The sequence below is a fragment of the Cephus cinctus genome, unplaced genomic scaffold (assembly GCF_000341935.2).
Source record: "Cephus cinctus unplaced genomic scaffold, Ccin1 Ccin1_scaffold0215, whole genome shotgun sequence".
In the NCBI taxonomy this organism is placed as follows: domain Eukaryota; kingdom Metazoa; phylum Arthropoda; class Insecta; order Hymenoptera; family Cephidae; genus Cephus; species Cephus cinctus.
Window position 1 is genome coordinate 1002395 of NW_014332933.1, and position 17094 is coordinate 1019488.

At 38.9% G+C, this 17094-nt stretch overlaps 2 protein-coding genes and 1 long non-coding RNA gene across 4 annotated transcripts in view; 1 reads left to right on the plus strand and 2 right to left on the minus strand.

The window, feature by feature from the left end:
• The window catches only part of LOC107265109 (cubilin), an 18278-nt gene extending 1195 nt beyond the window's left edge, over positions 1 to 17083 (plus strand). Inside the window, exons 6-52 of the mRNA XM_015734165.2 lie at positions 72 to 175; positions 255 to 402; positions 495 to 737; positions 816 to 1131; positions 1213 to 1538; positions 1617 to 1970; positions 2038 to 2197; positions 2267 to 2457; positions 2541 to 3060; positions 3136 to 3370; positions 3448 to 3765; positions 3859 to 4019; positions 4115 to 4453; positions 4537 to 5420; positions 5498 to 5765; positions 5834 to 6082; positions 6152 to 6663; positions 6744 to 6927; positions 6991 to 7365; positions 7431 to 7621; positions 7699 to 7850; positions 7928 to 8116; positions 8242 to 8423; positions 8502 to 8720; positions 10830 to 10976; positions 11185 to 11260; positions 11331 to 11439; positions 11520 to 11682; positions 11776 to 12006; positions 12083 to 12168; positions 12240 to 12478; positions 12562 to 12765; positions 12833 to 12968; positions 13055 to 13382; positions 13464 to 13646; positions 13740 to 13896; positions 13987 to 14155; positions 14239 to 14463; positions 14557 to 14719; positions 14811 to 15037; positions 15112 to 15192; positions 15281 to 15345; positions 15425 to 15674; positions 15788 to 15950; positions 16023 to 16267; positions 16397 to 16505; positions 16585 to 17083. Of these exons, the coding sequence (XP_015589651.1) occupies positions 72 to 175; positions 255 to 402; positions 495 to 737; positions 816 to 1131; positions 1213 to 1538; positions 1617 to 1970; positions 2038 to 2197; positions 2267 to 2457; positions 2541 to 3060; positions 3136 to 3370; positions 3448 to 3765; positions 3859 to 4019; positions 4115 to 4453; positions 4537 to 5420; positions 5498 to 5765; positions 5834 to 6082; positions 6152 to 6663; positions 6744 to 6927; positions 6991 to 7365; positions 7431 to 7621; positions 7699 to 7850; positions 7928 to 8116; positions 8242 to 8423; positions 8502 to 8720; positions 10830 to 10976; positions 11185 to 11260; positions 11331 to 11439; positions 11520 to 11682; positions 11776 to 12006; positions 12083 to 12168; positions 12240 to 12478; positions 12562 to 12765; positions 12833 to 12968; positions 13055 to 13382; positions 13464 to 13646; positions 13740 to 13896; positions 13987 to 14155; positions 14239 to 14463; positions 14557 to 14719; positions 14811 to 15037; positions 15112 to 15192; positions 15281 to 15345; positions 15425 to 15674; positions 15788 to 15950; positions 16023 to 16267; positions 16397 to 16505; positions 16585 to 16586 (10578 nt within the window). The 3' untranslated portion in view covers positions 16587 to 17083. The remainder of the gene's footprint in view (positions 1 to 71; positions 176 to 254; positions 403 to 494; positions 738 to 815; positions 1132 to 1212; positions 1539 to 1616; positions 1971 to 2037; positions 2198 to 2266; positions 2458 to 2540; positions 3061 to 3135; positions 3371 to 3447; positions 3766 to 3858; positions 4020 to 4114; positions 4454 to 4536; positions 5421 to 5497; positions 5766 to 5833; positions 6083 to 6151; positions 6664 to 6743; positions 6928 to 6990; positions 7366 to 7430; positions 7622 to 7698; positions 7851 to 7927; positions 8117 to 8241; positions 8424 to 8501; positions 8721 to 10829; positions 10977 to 11184; positions 11261 to 11330; positions 11440 to 11519; positions 11683 to 11775; positions 12007 to 12082; positions 12169 to 12239; positions 12479 to 12561; positions 12766 to 12832; positions 12969 to 13054; positions 13383 to 13463; positions 13647 to 13739; positions 13897 to 13986; positions 14156 to 14238; positions 14464 to 14556; positions 14720 to 14810; positions 15038 to 15111; positions 15193 to 15280; positions 15346 to 15424; positions 15675 to 15787; positions 15951 to 16022; positions 16268 to 16396; positions 16506 to 16584) is intronic.
• On the minus strand, positions 6486 to 7741 carry LOC112494004. The gene is made up of 3 exons (XR_003059072.1): positions 7581 to 7741; positions 6709 to 7020; positions 6486 to 6624 (listed from the first exon to the last, which is right to left on the minus strand). It is a non-coding gene; the product is annotated as an uncharacterized LOC112494004 (long non-coding RNA).
• On the minus strand, positions 8707 to 10351 carry LOC107265116 (DNA ligase 1). 2 transcript variants are annotated; one of them, XM_015734190.2, is made up of 3 exons: positions 10041 to 10351; positions 9807 to 9947; positions 8707 to 9744 (listed from the first exon to the last, which is right to left on the minus strand). In XM_015734190.2, exons 1-3 carry the CDS (start codon positions 10043 to 10045, stop codon positions 8985 to 8987), a joined length of 906 nt encoding a protein of 301 aa, XP_015589676.1. In that variant the 5' UTR covers positions 10046 to 10351; the 3' UTR covers positions 8707 to 8984. The 2 variants fall into 2 exon arrangements, with proteins under 2 accessions (XP_015589676.1, XP_015589677.1); XM_015734191.2 differs by having other exon boundaries at positions 8707 to 9726; positions 10041 to 10343.
• Positions 17084 to 17094: the final 11 nt, after the last annotated feature.

Sequence of the window (17094 nt, forward strand, 5' to 3'; positions counted from 1 at the left end):
CCCCCCCCCCCCCGCTTCCAATTTCATTATCTTCGTTTTGACTTTAAAAAAATATACATATATATCAATAGGGACCAGTCTGTGCAAATGACGTCAACGAGTGTGCGAATTTTGCTGGGACCGACTTGGGCTGTCAAAATGGCGCTACCTGTGAGAATTTACCTGGAAGATACCGGTACATTTTTTTTACTCGGATTGACACGAGGCGTTTTATAGTAACACTTAGTTTAACGTTTTTTTTATTAATATTTTAGATGCGTTTGTACCATAGGCTGGTGGGGTCAACATTGCACGAGAAAGACCAATGATTGCAATATGCAAAATTCTAATGAAATGTGCGGTCACGGTAACTGTATTAACAAACCTGGAACTCCACTTGGCTACACCTGCATATGCGATCAAGTAAGCTTTATCATCGTGAAGAGGATGATATTAAAAAAAGAAAAAGATGAAATGAGTCATCATTGTCTGATTGGAAAATATTTGAAAAACAGGGATGGGAATCCGATGGGTCTGGTCCAGCTTGTACAAAGGATGTTGACGAATGTCAAGGAAAGAGACCAGCATGTTCTGTGAGTCCGTTGGTACAATGCATTAACGTTCCTGGTTCATTTCATTGCGGCCCGTGCCCTGCTGGATATACCGGAAACGGCCACTACTGTGCGGATATTGACGAGTGTGCCACTAACAATGGCGGCTGCAGTATTACACCCCGCGTGCAATGTATCAACACCATGGTAAAGAGCGTTACGATATTTATTAATTAAAAAAAAAGAAAAATCTGTCCACGTCGTTCTGGACTTCCGATGTTTCAGGGTTCCAGGTTCTGTCAACCCTGTCCTCCAGGATACACAGGAGACGGAATATCATGTACATTTGTTGATGCATGTCTTAATAATGGCGGCTGCCACCCATTGGCCCAATGCATTAAATCCCCTACGAATTCGGAATATCTCCTGGGATGTCAATGTCCTGTAGGATATCACGGAAATGGAATAGGTCCTCGAGGTTGCATCCAGGGTTCTATTACAGAGGACATGACGGAATGCGCAAGCAATCCTTGTATTCACGGCACCTGTTCCCCTCGTGGATTCCACGATTACGTCTGTAGATGTAATCCTGGATTTACCGGTGAGGTCCTAGAGGAAAAGGAAAGATCCTAATATTACGTTACACCCGTCTGGGTATCGCTGATGTATTTTTATTCTCCAGGAAGAAGGTGCGATACCGCGATCGAATTGTGTAATCCAAATCCTTGCAAAAATAGCGGCACTTGCAGAGTCTCCGACGCAGGAGCCGAGACTTGCGTTTGCACAACAAGTTTCTCAGGGCCACGATGCGAAACCCCGCGACAAAATTGCGGCGGACTCCTGCGCGATCCTTCCGGGACATTGCAATTCCCTGTGAACGATAACGTCTATCAGCCATTGCAGAGTTGCCTTTGGATTCTCCTGACCAACGAGTCTTTAGTCCTTAACGTGACATTCACTGCCTTCAACCTGGAACCATCGCCGGAGTGCTCGTACGATTTTCTTCAGGTAAAGAATATTAAGTATTCGTTATGTATTTCTATACTAATTATAAATACATGATTTACATGATATTTTATTTCAAAGATAAACGACGGTCGAACTGTTGCTTATCCTTTAAAAGGTCGTTACTGCGGCAACAATTTACCTAATGACGGAAACATCATCTCTTCCCATAATGCACTCTATCTGTGGTTCCGTTCCGACCATTCCACATCCCATAGTGGATTCACTCTGGAATGGAACTCAATAGAACCGGTTTGCGGTGGGGAAATATCTGCGGACAGCGGCTCTATTATGTCACCAGGACTACCAGGAAAGTATCCCCCCAATAGAGATTGTTATTGGAGGATCAGTGTCAGCCCGGGACGCAGAATCCAATTCCACTTCGCGTTGATGATGATTCAAGAAGGTCCCACCTGCGAGAAGGATTATCTTGAAGTAAGAATAGTGATATATAATTATCTTATGGATGAAGTATATTGATGTTATCTACTGATCTTTTAAGTTCTTAAATGGTATGGACGAAACGAAATCACTTGCAAGATATTGTAATCACACGACACCATCTCCGCTGATTACCAATGAATATAGGACGACTCTTCATTTCCATTCCGATGGGAGCATACAGGACAATGGATTCCACGTGACATTTTCCAGTATTGAGGGTAAACTTTAATTTATATTGATATATCGTACAAGGATAGATTACATTTTATTTTTCTATTTTATCTCAGGTACGCCAGGATGCGGTGGAGTTTATACGTCAAGTAAAGGTGAAATTTCATCACCACAACATGTTTTGAATTACGAGTTTTCTATGTTTTGTGATTGGAAGATACAGCTTCCGCAGGGAGAACGAATCAAGATCACGTGGATAACGTTTGATCTGGGAGAATCATATTCTTGTGTTCTCAATTACGTTGAAGTAAATGAATTGAACCAATTTTTTTAACCATACGACAGATATTTCTTAACATAATTATTAATGCGTCATTTGATTTTTTTTAGGTTTATTACGGTCCTACCACAGACTATCCTTCATCCGGTCGACACTGCCGCAATCAATTGCCACATTCGATTACAACAGATACGAATGTAGTTCTGATCAGATACAAATTGAGTTTAGGATTCACTGAAAAAAGTTTCCGTTTGAGATACGAAACTGCATGTGGTGGTGAATTCACAGAACCTACGGGAAATCTAAAATCGCCGTATTATCCAAAACCTTATCCCGCCTCAATAACTTGCGTGTACGAGATTGCTCAGCCGCCTGGAAAATCCATAGAACTTACGATACACGACCTTGATATCGAATCTTCTATCTTCGATAATTGTGTTTTCGACTATTTGGAAATTCACGATGGCGATAATGAAAATTCTACTCAGATTGGAAAGTACTGTAAGAACAAACAGACGATACCTAATAACCCAATTTACTCCACTCACAATTACTTGTATCTGAAGTTCGTTTCGGACTACAGTACACAACATAAAGGGTTCAACGCCAGCTACACTACCATTGATACCAGTATGTGTCTAATTGTCAAAAGCTTTCTCTGTTTCCAGGTAAACTGTGACATTTTTTTAAAATTATTTTTCCTAGGATGTGGAGGTATTTACAAAGGACTGACTGGGGTTATCCAGACCCCAAATGAAGATGGGACTTATGCAAATGACGACGACTGCACGTGGGTAATTCAAGCTCCGGTTGGACACGTGGTTCAACTTACATGGACGACATTCAATCTGGAATTCCATAGAAATTGCGAGAATGATTATGTTTTAGTATTTCAAAATGCATCAGACTCACAATCAGATGAAACAAATTTCATAGGAAGGTATGTGAACTTCCTAATGGAATTCACTTTTCCGTTATTTGGTATTGTATAGATTATAAATTTGTACATAATTACAGATATTGCGGTTCTCACGTTCCTCCTATGTTGGTAACTCAAGAGCGAACGATGACTATTATTTTTCATTCGGACTGGGCTATCAGGAGAGAGGGATTTGTCGCCTCATACGTATTCTTGGACGCGAGCAAAGTATGTGGCGGACATTATTATAAATCGAACGGAGTGATAAGATCGCCAAACTATCCTAACAATTATCCAACGAGCAAAAACTGCATTTGGATAATCGAAGTGCCACGTGGACAGAAAATCACACTTAAGCGGGAAAGTTTTCTTTTGGAGGGATACTCGTCGTGTTACTTTGATTATTTGGAAGTCAGGTGAACAATATATATATAGAAAGAGAGAGTCATTCTCGCGTTGAAATACTGACATTCCTCGTGAAACCAAAATTGAATTTTCTTTTACCACAGAAACGGTGGATCCGCGACTTCTCCACTTTTTGGCAAGTACTGTAACGAGCAGCTACCCGATGAAATCACAAGTTTCACTAACCAGCTTTATCTCAAATTTGTATCGGACGGTACAGTGACTCGTAGTGGTTTCAGTATACAGTGGGAAAGCAAGATTACGGGTAATCTTGTAGCTCTTTTTTTTCTTCTTCAACAAATAGAACCTAGCAATATGTATAAAATCAGTACTCATTCTCGTATGTTAATTTTTATCCAGGATGCGGCGGAGAGTTAAAAGGATCCAGCGGAGAGTTTACTTCGCCTTATTATCCTGAACCGTATCATATGAATGCCGATTGCCTATGGCAGATAACAGTTTCCGAAGGAAGCTTCATCCAGCTACATATAGTAGATTTCGAACTGGAATCTACATATAATTGCCGATTGGACTACGTCGAGGTATTCGACGGTACGGAATACCAAAGTAAGAGTTCAATGCGTTACTGTGGAACGGAGCATCCTTTAGTGATCAATTCAACGTCCAACATCATGACTATCAAGTTCCGTTCTGATTATTCGGACAATCTTCGAGGATTCTTCATGAGGTTCAAGACCGGTAAGTGCGCAGAAATTTTATTACAGCATAAAGTAGAGTATTGATTAATGATGACTGATTGATGTATATAATCCTATCAACAGGATGTGACAATACATTACGCGGATTTTCTGGTGTGATCGAGTCCCCGAATTATCCCGAGAACTATCCGCACTCAGCCAATTGCACCTGGAGGATTGATGTTCCAATCGGAAACAAAGTGAACATAACCTTTTTCGATTTTGAGATGGAGGTACCGTTTGACGATTCTTGCCGCTTTGATCGGGTTGTGATCAAAGAAGGTGAAGACGACACCCCTAATAGAGAGCTTGGAACATTTTGTGATGTCGAGAAAATTCCGCGTCTCATCTCGTCCACTGAAAATCAGGTTTTCGTAAACTTCATCACTGACTTCACCACCGCTCGTAAAGGCTTCCGGCTGGAGTGGGTTATTAATGGATGTAGCAAGCGTTTAAAAAAACCGTATGGATTCATTACGTCACCAGGATATCCAAAGGGCTATCCGGAAAATGTTGACTGCGAGTGGTTGATCGAGGTCGATCAGTTACACAGTATTGAGATTACGTTCGAGGACGTTGATACGGAGAAAAGAATGTCTTGCTTCGCGGACAAGATACAGCTTTACAATGGCGTCGACCAAACGGCACCGCAAATAGCTGAATTGTGTCACACAACCATCAAGACTGTTTACACCAGTACCGGAAACAAAATGTTTATGAAATTTCATTCGGATTACCTGTACGGCGGACGTGGTTTCAAAGCGCGTTATAGGACGGTCCCGATTCAATGCGGCGGAAGGTTCTCGGGTCAAGTTGGCGCCATCCATTCGCTTAATTATCCGAATAATTATCCGAAGAATCAGCATTGCGAGTGGCTCATTCAGGTGGACGTTAATCATCTAGTGAATTTGACTTTCCTTGATTTTGATTTTGAAAGTACGAGAAACTGCACTGACGACTACGTCAAGGTACAAAATCCACGTTTCTCTTTAATTCTGAGTTCTGCAGTATTTGCAAGATTTCCATTTTCTTTTTTATCATACAGATTTTCGATGGTCCAACTACCGAAGCTCCGGTGCTTGGTAAATTTTGTGGAAATGAGCTACCACCGTCTATTGTGTCTACCAGTAACGAAATGTTAGTTCTAATGGAAAGTGACAGATACATATCGACAAAAGGTTTTAAAGCATCATACATGGTAGCTTGTGGTGCAAGAATAGTGACAGATGATCAAGGTGTAATAACACTGTCCTCGGCAGTAGGCTTACTCGGGTATGCGAATTGCACGTGGTACATAATAGCTAAGAATCTTGGTAAAGTATATTTATTTTTCATTATTTCATCGGTATTCATTATTTTTAACGATCCGTCATCTCTGCAGATGATCACGTGACATTGACATTTACACATCTGGATGTGGATCAAAATTACGGTTCTACTGACTGTGAATACAATAATGTTCAAGTATACGAAGGTGATTCCGTGGACGGACAAAGTTTGCGTACATTCTGTGGTACCAAAGTACCAGCACCAATCACCAGTCAAGGAAACGCACTGACTATACATTTGGCATCGTCGTTTGATGCCGTGGATAATCACTTTTCCGCTTTTTACTCTGTTCTCAATACAGGTTTTAAAAATTGTCTAATTACAGAAACAGTCGGCTGATACGGTTGAATGACATCGATTTTATTTTTAGCTTGCGGCGGTAACTATACGTCTGAGCACGGTACGATATCGTCACCAGGATATCCAAACAGTTATCCAAAGAACGTGGAGTGCGTTTGGATAATTAATACCTCGCCAGGAAATCGAATTAGCTTTAATGTGGATGACTTTGATCTTGCGGAAAGTAATGAATGCGGAATGGACTATTTGGAGGTGCGTGAAAACGATGGCAGCGGCAAGATCCTTGGTTTCTGGTGCGGCAACAGTAGTCCGAGCCTCGTGGCGAACGCGAGTCTTTGGATTAAATTCCGAAGCGACGAACTTGGCTCCAACAAAGGATTTGTCGCGGAGTATAGCTTGTTACATGGTAATGATATTCATGGAGTAAGTGGAAAGATTTCTTCTCCGATGTATCCAAAACTTTACCTAAAGGCTCAATCACATACCTGGCGAGTTACCGTGGATGATGGATATATCATTAGAATAAACTTCCTTGATTTTCACCTGGAAAAAGATCATTATGGTTGCAATAGTCAGTTGTTGGTAATTATTTTGGACTTTTATATAAAATATTTTTTTTTTAATTACAAAAATGTTCATGCGATGATTTTCATCTTTTATAGATTTACGATGGGTATGATAGTGATGCTCCAGAGTTACTAGATGAATGCGGCTTGGAATTACCGGAGCACGTAACCACAAGCAGTAATATGGCTTATATTAAAATGTCCAATAATTATCTGTTCAGTGGTAGTTCCTTCCTTCTCGAATGGCTTCAGGTACCCAAAGGACCATCGTCCCTGCCTCGTAAGTGGATCTTGTTGTAGACTTGTGAAAACTGAAAAAGTAATTCAATTCTTCTCCTTGCAGCATCCAATTGCTCGGACGTGATTTCGTTCTCTGAAATAGGAAAAAAAACGTATACTTTCGAGTCTCCGGGATATCCAAATGGATATGCTGGGAATCTCGTTTGCAACTGGATTTTCGAAAGTCCACCGGGAACTCATTTGATTATGTACTTCAATCACATGGATCTCGAGGAAAGTTCTACCTGCCTATGGGATTACGTTGCTGTTTACACAATGACTGGTGAACTTTCTGAAAGTGGCGATTGGTCCTTGAATAACAGATATTGCTTGAAAAATGCTACGAGATCTGAAATTCGTGGAACAAATCTGATGAAGGTTCAATTTGTGTCGGATGTCTATAATAATAGGACTGGATTCCAAGCGGCCGTATACGAAAGTAAGTTCAGTACATTTGTATATTTTCGAATGGAATCTGCATCTTTTGATTTTCGGGATTGATAGAGTGCGGCGGTGTGTTAACTGCACCCAACGGTGTCATCGAGGTCAATTCTAATAACACTAGCCCCAATATTGCATGGTTGAGATGTCAATGGAACGTCACTGTGAGACCAGGAAGAAGAATAAACATTACAATTAATGAAATATCCATACCTCCTAAGAGTGACGGAAAATGCGGGGAAACATTTTTAATGGTAATTTAAAAATTCTTTTTCCAATATTTTCACTGATTCATTAATTCATAATATTTTATTTGGATGGATGTTTGCAGTTGAAAAATGGTGGATCTGACACGTCACCAATTTTGGACAAAGGAAAGTTTTGTGGCAACACTCCAATCTCGTCTCTTCAAACAACTGGAAATCAATTATATGTGAAGCATGTAGGATACAATCAGATCTCAACATTTAAGCTGACCTACAAGTTTGTACCAATTTCATTTTAACTATACAGTTGCTGCACCGTAATTATTTATTAAATTGTTTCTTCCCGAAATACAGAGAAGTTGGACTGGATTGTGGCGAGAGAGTCATTATGTCGAAGGATCAAAATCGGTTTGAGATATCATCACCGAATTATCCAAATATCCCACCGCCATTTTCTGAATGTATTTGGACATTCTTGGCACCGGCTGGAGAACGTCTAGCTATTCATTTTATCGACAGATTTGATCTGTCCAATAGCATAAAGTAAAAGTTATTTACATTTTAAAAAATACTATAATGTCACGTACTCACGCACGTGCCCTTAAGGTTAATAATTATTTTAATACGCCTTTAAACATAATTATTCTACATTACGCAATTCTTTTCAGCTGTGAAAAAGAGTACGTAGAGGTTCGAGACGGCGGAACCGAAATTTCTGGCTTAGTAGATCGCTACTGTTCAGACGTGGCACCTAGCAGTATTACATCGACCGGAAATAGTTTATACGTTCATTTCTACACTGAGTTGGTAGATCCGAAGAATGGGTTCAAGGCTTACATCGCCAGTGGGGGTGAGTATCTTCAAAATACATTAATTTTTTATCAAGAGACTAATCGTTGTATTTTCACAAAAAATGTGGCTCTTGCAGAAGTCTGTGGTGGAATCATTCGTAACAAAAATGGTGTTATAAGTTCACCTAATTATCCGAATACTTATAGTACAAATCAAACGTGCGAGTGGATCCTCGAGCAACCGGAGGACTTCAATTACAAGTTGAATTTCCTAGATATTGATTTGCCGCATTACGATAATTGCAATACGCAGGATCATGTTGAGATTATTGAGGAATCCCCTTTCAACAGTAGCAGTAAGTATATTATTTATTATCAATAAAATTTTATAAGGACATTGAGAAGCCGAAATGATTTTGGGTTGGTATAAACTTATTGTTGCTTCTTCTTCCACATTATGTACATTAGCTAATGGAGCTAAGGTAACATTTTTTTAGGGAATTATCAATTTAAAAAATGTGTTGTAAATATGAAGGATCTCTTCAAATCCTTATACTGCCAACTACATTAGGATTCGAGAATACTTTTTATTCTTGAAAACAGCCATTCGTTCAATTTCATTAAGACTTGCAGCGTTCTTTTTGCTTCTTCTCAGTGTATTTATCTCTTTTGGATTTTAAACTTTTTGTACAGTTCTCAAATTCTTCTACATCTTCCTTCTGGACCCGTTCTTGCATAACATTCTCGTTGCAAGTGGATTTTTTTGAATTTTTAACCTCCACCTCGTCATTACACGTAAAGTCACCATCCACGCATGAGCTTTCTTCCATTTCTTTGTCTTTCATTCTTTCCACCACAGTTTTAACTGCCTCAATGGCTTCCTCCTCGACCTCTGTAGTTTCATCCTTTTTGGTTACTTTAGATTTTTCACTTTTTCCCTTATCTTTCTTCAAACTCGAACGCACAACCTGTACCTCGGGCCGAGTGTCGGGTTTGTCAGTTTTCGAAGGTTTTTCCAAATTTCTCTTCCCCACAGGTTTTTGGCCATTTGGTAAATAATCTTCAGTGCCACCCAGTGCGTCCTCCACAATCGTCTTGGACTTTCGTAGTTTCTCAACTTTTACAAATTTCTCGTGCGTTTCCGTCTTCCTATTCCGTAATTGGTGGTCAACCTGCTTGACTTCACTTTTCCCTGAACTTTGCTCCTTATCTACTGGTGGTTCGGTATCTTTTGTAACAGCCAGATGTTCTTTTCTCTCGTACGTTGGTTCTTTATCTTCGATCGAACGTCTCTTTCTCTCTTTCGAATGAAGAATCTGCTTTGCTTTCTTTTCCCTTTTCAAGACCTCATCGACTCGTTCTCTACGGAATACACAGAAACTAATACAAAACGCCACATCTTACAGCAAAACATCAAAGTGATACAAAATCTATAGACTCACTCTTTCTGCCGACTTGCATGAAAATCATTCTGCTTCTGCTTTCCAGTTTTAGCTGTCTTTCTGTCCCGATTGGATTTCCTAGCCGACACATCGGTAATCACTAGTCCCACGACTAGAAGTACCGTGGCGACGGTCCAAAAACTAAGTTTAAAAAAAATAATTTTTCAAGCTAATTGTAACCAAAGATTATTTCAAAATTTCGTCACTCGATCAGCGTCCAGTAGCGTTGCTTACCGCATTGTTAAAAACTTCAAGAGAACTTCCCGTGGACACCAACTGTAGCAATAACTGTTATTCCAAAATATCTTTCAATTCTTCCACCTCTTTCTCTCTATATATTTTCCTTGGATATCTTGGTACCATAGAAGCGCCAATAATACTGGGCAACTAGCGTAAGGTCCGTGTCCTTTATAAGAGGCTCGTAACTCAAATCTGCCAGTAAACACAACATTCCGTCAACAGATTCTCGGGATCTTTGCTTTTACTCGGAATTCAATAGACGCGTGTGCTGCCTGGAATTCAAGCGCTTTCCTTTCTTCAACCGCCACTTGCATTCATGGCGCCACCGACGCAACGGACTTTATACGAAACCTTAGGAAGTCTATGAAATTTACACGAGGAAATTCGCAAGACACGATAATCTAGAGATGATTAATTAACTTTGCTTTAAATGTTTTTTAAAACTTTTTTTTTTATATCACGACAAAATAGTTTCACGTCCAATCTGAGACGCATCTCGTTATCAGTTAATTCCACGAGTGCATCATAATTCAACAATGTCTTGGCAGTAAAAATCGCGAGATATTTGCAAATTCCGCTTTGCAAATATTTTCTCCTACCTCTTTTTCTTATCAGAATTGCCTGGGATTTTCAGAACTCAGACGTTCAGGTCATTCCCTTGCGTTATATATATTTTCTTAAGAAATTTCAACGTATCAGAGTTCCTTGAACTTTTATCTAGCTCGAGTAACTCTATTATTTATATATATATATATATGTATATATATTTTATTTATTTTCAAGTGCGTCAAAATCGATCATATTGCGGCAACGAAATTCCTGATGTCATTGAAACGATATCGAATCATGTCCTGATTAGGTTCAAGAGCGATACGAACAATCATAGATCTTACAGAGGGTTCAGTATAAATTTCACATCTCACTATGCAGGTTCGTAAAAAATATTGATCAATTGAGGTAAACATCCCAGAACCTTGCATCCAGTATCAGGCACCAATATTGGGAGCCACCGCGTGTACGAAAGAGACGCAAATATAGTCTCCTACGAGTGGTACAGGGATTCGGTACTGGGATGTTTACTTTATGTCATCATTTATCGTTTTAGATGCTTCAATTTAAAAAATTGAATTTTCAAAAGGTTGCGGAGGTCACCTAACGGGTATGCATGGCTTTATCGAGTCCCCTGGATATCCATTCAGCAGACAGGGCGGACGGTGAATATTTTTGTTTTTCAAATATGACGAAATTTTTCTTTCAATTGGACATTAATCTCATATTTTTCAGTTATTGTACATGGGTAATCACTGCACCCATAGGTTACCACATAGTAGTGAAAGTTTTGGATTTGAAAGTTTCCGCATGGTCGCGGTTTACGAATATAATAAGTATGCAGGTAATTTTGTAATTTACATTTGAAATTCATTTTACTTTTTTGTCAAAATGAAAATTTGTTTTTTCTCCTTATTATTTCAGTTTTACAATTATAAAGGGTCTAGACATAATATAAAGTCCCTGAAAGTGAATGATACCGGAAGTCGAATATCAAGTTCCAGTGACGTTATGATGATAGCCTATTGGTCCAGAGATAATACTTTAGAAGCCTTTAAACTTGAATATAACATCGAAGCTCCGGCTCGTAAGTTTATTTGGGATTTTGGAATTTAAACAAACATTTATTTAAATGAAATCGCCCAAGAAGACGGCTTGTAATAATATACGGCGTTCGTAGCTTGCGGAGGAATGATAGTTAATTCCGAGGGAACTTTACGTGAGCCTTCTAGAGACGTTTACGATGGAATATCATTATATTGCAAATGGATGCTGTATGCACCAAATGACACCTTGAATTTCGAGCAATTACACCACAGAACTTTGGCAATTGTCGTCACTGGGAGTATAGATTTTTGGCACCTTCCCAGTCATACCTGTCAGAATAGCCTATTGAATGTTCGTTTGGAAGGTAAGCACAGTCAATGACATGATAAAACGTGATGATTACTATATGAATTAAGGTCATTTTAAAATTATTTATTTAGATGACAATGGGCCTGTTGCCTACATCTGTGGAAACATGACTGTACCGATCAGAGCTCGAAGTCCATCGTTAATAAATACTCTGAAGGTAATATCAAATAAAGCAGTAATAATTTAATGACGAATGAAATTGGTTAATTGCCATAAATTAATTTCTAGGTTAATATCCCAAATACATATCGTAAAGGAAATTATTCTCGATTCAATATTACATACAAGTGGCACCACTGTGGTGGCGTATTGAGGGGTCCATCCGATTCCGTCGAAGCACCAAGGAATCTTACTTATCCAATAGAATGCGCCTGGCACGCTTCATATCCAGACAATGGGGATACCATTACCATGTATTTTGAACGATTGAGTCTTGGCAACTGTGACTATAATTACATAATTGTCAGGTACGTATCTACGGTAGTAGTATTCTAATAGATTGATTTCAAGAAATTTTCATTGCTCATCCTTACGTCTGAACACGTCACAGAAATGGTGGATCTATGTCTCCGGTAATCCGCAAAATTTGTGGAGACTTGAGCGAATTCACGAATCTGACGTCACAACGTAATCAACTTTGGATCGAGTATTACGCTACAGAGGCTACCGGCGACTTCAAGTTCAGATTGGAGGCACTGAATCACGGTTGCGGAGGATCTTTGAGTGACCGTAGCAGAGATCTGGCATCTCCGAAGTACGGTATCCATAGACGTGAAGAAAATAAAAAAAGAAAGGTTAATTAATCGATAAACTTATTTCAGCTTCCCTCATCCGTATTCGAATAACGCGGAGTGCACGTGGGAAATTAATGCTGATCCTGGTTACCATATTGGATTGTTCTTCATCGACCGATTTTATTTGGAAAACAGTAATAATTGCGAAAACGACTATGTTCAGGTAGAGCAGAATAATTTTTCTTTAATACTGTCGTTCCTCTGCGTAGCATCTATTTACCTTGCTTTATTTTATCACGCTGCTCTTAGGCGTTTGACTGGCGTGCTAATATAACAACGGGTATTGAATCTTGGGTGGATCTTGGCAAAGTATGTGGTCGCAACATGCCGTTGCCATTCAATTCCACATCGAACAGAATGAAAGTTTTGTTTCGCTCAAACAACGCGATCCAGGGCGACGGCTTTCACGCTCGCTGGGAAGTCAATTGCGGTGGCGTCTTCGAGGCAACCGGTAGAGTTCAGTACGTGACGTCACCGGGATATCCAATTGCGTATTCCAATAATATGTTCTGCAACTACACGATTGTGGCACCGAAAAAAGAAATCCTTGTGCAATTTACAGATTTTCAGCTGGAGGGTAAGGTCGAATTAAAAATTAAAAAAACAATTACTCACTTCGTACGGGACTAAGGTTCTTTTTTTCTGCTTATAAACGCAGGTGGAATTTGTGATTTTGATAATGTCACCATCAATTTGCACCGTTTTCACTTCTCGTCAAACAACGTCTGGTGCGGTTCAAATAGACCACCGATTCAAAGATCATACCGGAAAATGGAAATCATTTTTCAAGCGGATCATTATCGGCAGAGCAAAGGATTCGAGTTCAAGTATCATCTATTTGGTAAAGTGGACTTTCACTCTTTTGAATGGGGATAACAATAATTTCAAATAATTGTGCCTTGTGTAACTGATGCATCTTAATAACGTGACGCAGACTGCGGAGGTGAGATAACGCAACCAGGAACTATCAGTCCACTGATGAATGGTGACGCGTATTTCGGTGGTATGAGGTGCATATGGAACATAACTGCTCCTCTTGGACAAATTGTTGTACTAAGATTTGAAAAATTCAATGTCGAGTACAGTTCTAGGTGAATCTGCAACATTGAGCTTTTTTTTCATTTTATAATTGTATTCTCTTTTTATGTACTTATTTAACAATTCTTTCTAAACGATTTCAGATGTGCATTCGATTTCGTTGCTATTTACGTAGGATTGGAGGAACGACGTTTGGGCACGTTTTGCGGAAATATAAAATTCAACAAGCCGGTCATTTCGGACCACAGTAGGTGGATGAAAGTCGACTTCTTGTCTGATTACAGTAATCATTTTGATGGATTTACTGCAACCGTATGGACGATTGTTTATTCTTCGTAAACTATTTTATATTTAATCTCGAAGCTGCGAATTTCAAATATTTTATGAATTTGCAGATTTCATTCAGGAAGGATTGTGGCGGATCAATTAATGTCAACAATTCGTATGCGTTTAAGACACAAAACGAATCGACTTACGAATCTTTGTTAGATTGTCATTGGGTCATACGTAATGACTATCAGAAAAACATTAAGTTCACCTTCAACAGTATGGATTTGAAAAATGCCACAAATATCTCAACAGCCAATACGAATGAGCCGTGCACAGGGGACTTTATTGAGGTGAGTAAGATTGTGAATATTAATGTATTTATAAAGGTACCTCAAAGACATAAATACTTTGATTAACGGAATTGTTTAATTTCTATAACACAGATTCGCGATGGAGGAGGACCAATGGCAGATTTAATTGGCCGTTATTGCGGGAATGACATTCCTCTTCCTGTCACCTCGTCAGCGAACGCTCTGTATATAAGACTTGTTACCGATAGCATTATAGAGGGTCAGGGAGTCACAGCCACGATAACCACTACGGAACGTAAGAATTTTCGAAAATTAATTTTTTTATTCTCAAAACTTTCAAGAGACTACGTTAATGCTACGTTTTTCACGATCCTTCGAAATTTCAGCACTTTGCGGAACACCATTAATCATTGTGAAAAATGAGACTATAAACTTCACGTCTCCTGGATATCCAAATTCATATCCACCTGGTATCAGATGTCGCTGGACTTTTAAGCTTGAACGTGGTAGATATTATTTCAGTTGGAGAGAACTCGAAATACATTTTGATGATTTCGATACGGAAGCTTCAGATATGTGCAGCCTCGACGAACTGGAAATCATTGACTCGTCGGTACGTAAAGATTAGGTAGATTAGATTGATTAACGTCCAAATGACAACCTTTAATAATTCATTATTTTTATTAGACAAGTCATTTCGTAAATGAAGGCCTTAGCGAAGATTTCATATTCACCGGGGAAAAGAATCACGAGACTAACAGGATACTAGTGAGTACGATAGATTCAATGATTCGTGATCATTGACTTCTTTACACGAATCTCCCAATCGAATTAAATTGCACTAATTTTATTCCAGGGTTATCGCTATCCTGTCTCATCATATAAATACTGCGGTTCTTTGTTACCGCACGAATACTACAGGTAAATAGAAAATTTGTTTTAACTGTACACTTACTTTTTCATAAACAATAAACCCGCCCTTTCCTTTGTCTTCTCGCAGCACTACCAAACAAGTTCAAGTTACTTTTAAAAGTGCATCGACTCAGCAAAAGCCTCACAAAGGATTCAAGTTAAGTGTCGGTCCAGCCACGTGTAATCGCAATTACACACAAGAACAAGGACGCATTTACCACAGCTCCTTTACGGATTGTTGGTTTACCATAACAGCTCCTGTTAATTACACGATTTCTCTGTATTTCAATCTGTTTAATATGTACGATAGCATACATTGCAACAACACGGGGTTAAAGGTAAGGAACATAATCAAGAACCTGAACCATCCAGTTGTGACGCAAAATCTAACAGAGCGAATTGGTGTAGGATGAAAGGATGAATTTTGATTTTTCCTTTTTTTTTTCGTTAGGTATACGATGGAAACTTTGGGGATAAAGTGTTGGCAAACATTTGTGGTTCCACCACGCCAAATCCCATTTTCAGTTCAGGTAATAAGGTCAGTTTGAATTCTTGGTCCTCGATTGACCACAATTTCCAAAACTACGATATAACATTTACCACAACCGACAAAGGTAATTACACATTTTCGTAAGCAGACTTCGATTAGTGTTTCCTATGTTTTAAATCGAATTGATGTATTTTAGGACCGGGATGTGGTGGAAAGTTGTTCAATCATGACGGCACGTTTACGTCACCCCTGTATCCACTAATTTATCGCAATAATTCCGAATGCACGTGGGAAGTCGGTGTTCCGATAGGACACAAAGTTGTTTTAGAGTTTCCAGTTTGCGATTTAGGATCGCCAGGAACGTGCGAAACTGATTTCTTGCAAATTTCTGACGTTAATTCGGAAGGCGAAACTAGTCTCCGGGAAACTTATTGTGGAGGGGTAAGGAGTAGCGCTATTGGATTCTTAATTATCTAAAAATATATTAAAATAATATATATATATATATATATATGTATGTGTGTGTAATCTAATTGACCATGAGGTAATAATTTAATTTTACTTCTCTAGGATAATCCTGCGACTTTTACTGGTGATGGAAATGTGGTTTCTGTTAAATACCAGACAAGCGTGAACAATGGTGGCAGTTGGGTAATCAAATTCATGGTGAAAAATACTTGTGAGTAATTGACTAATGGCTTGCTACTAATTATTGTCGATCACTCCTATACAAATTATTGGTATAATATTTTTTGCAGGATAATTCGCTACGATGGTGTCGAATGATACGGGGTTATTTTAAGAATCAATGAGTCACGTGTTATCGTATTTTATCTATCTAGTATGAATTAGTATAAGACACGAGTGTGAAGTACCAATCACACGAGTCCTTATACTCATGCGTACCAGCTAGATACAATAGTTTTCGTGTCAAATGCTCAAAGAAATTGCCGTCTGGCTTTTTTTTTTACTAGAGATGGCACCGTTAACCTGCCTCAAAAATATTTTGTAATAGGTTCACCCTTCCTTGAAAATATTTTAGATGCCTATGACGTCAGTATCATAATTTTGTAGATAATTTTATAGTCGATTGTTCAACAAATAATATTTTAAGGTGCCCTCTGGCGACACATTACCGGATATTCTTTAGGCATTTGTTACAGAAAGAAATACATTATGTTACCGAGTTATTACAGTATGTAGGCAATAGTTATAAAAATGAAAATAAATATTTTTAACTCATTGGTTACCCTTAAACAATCATGTTA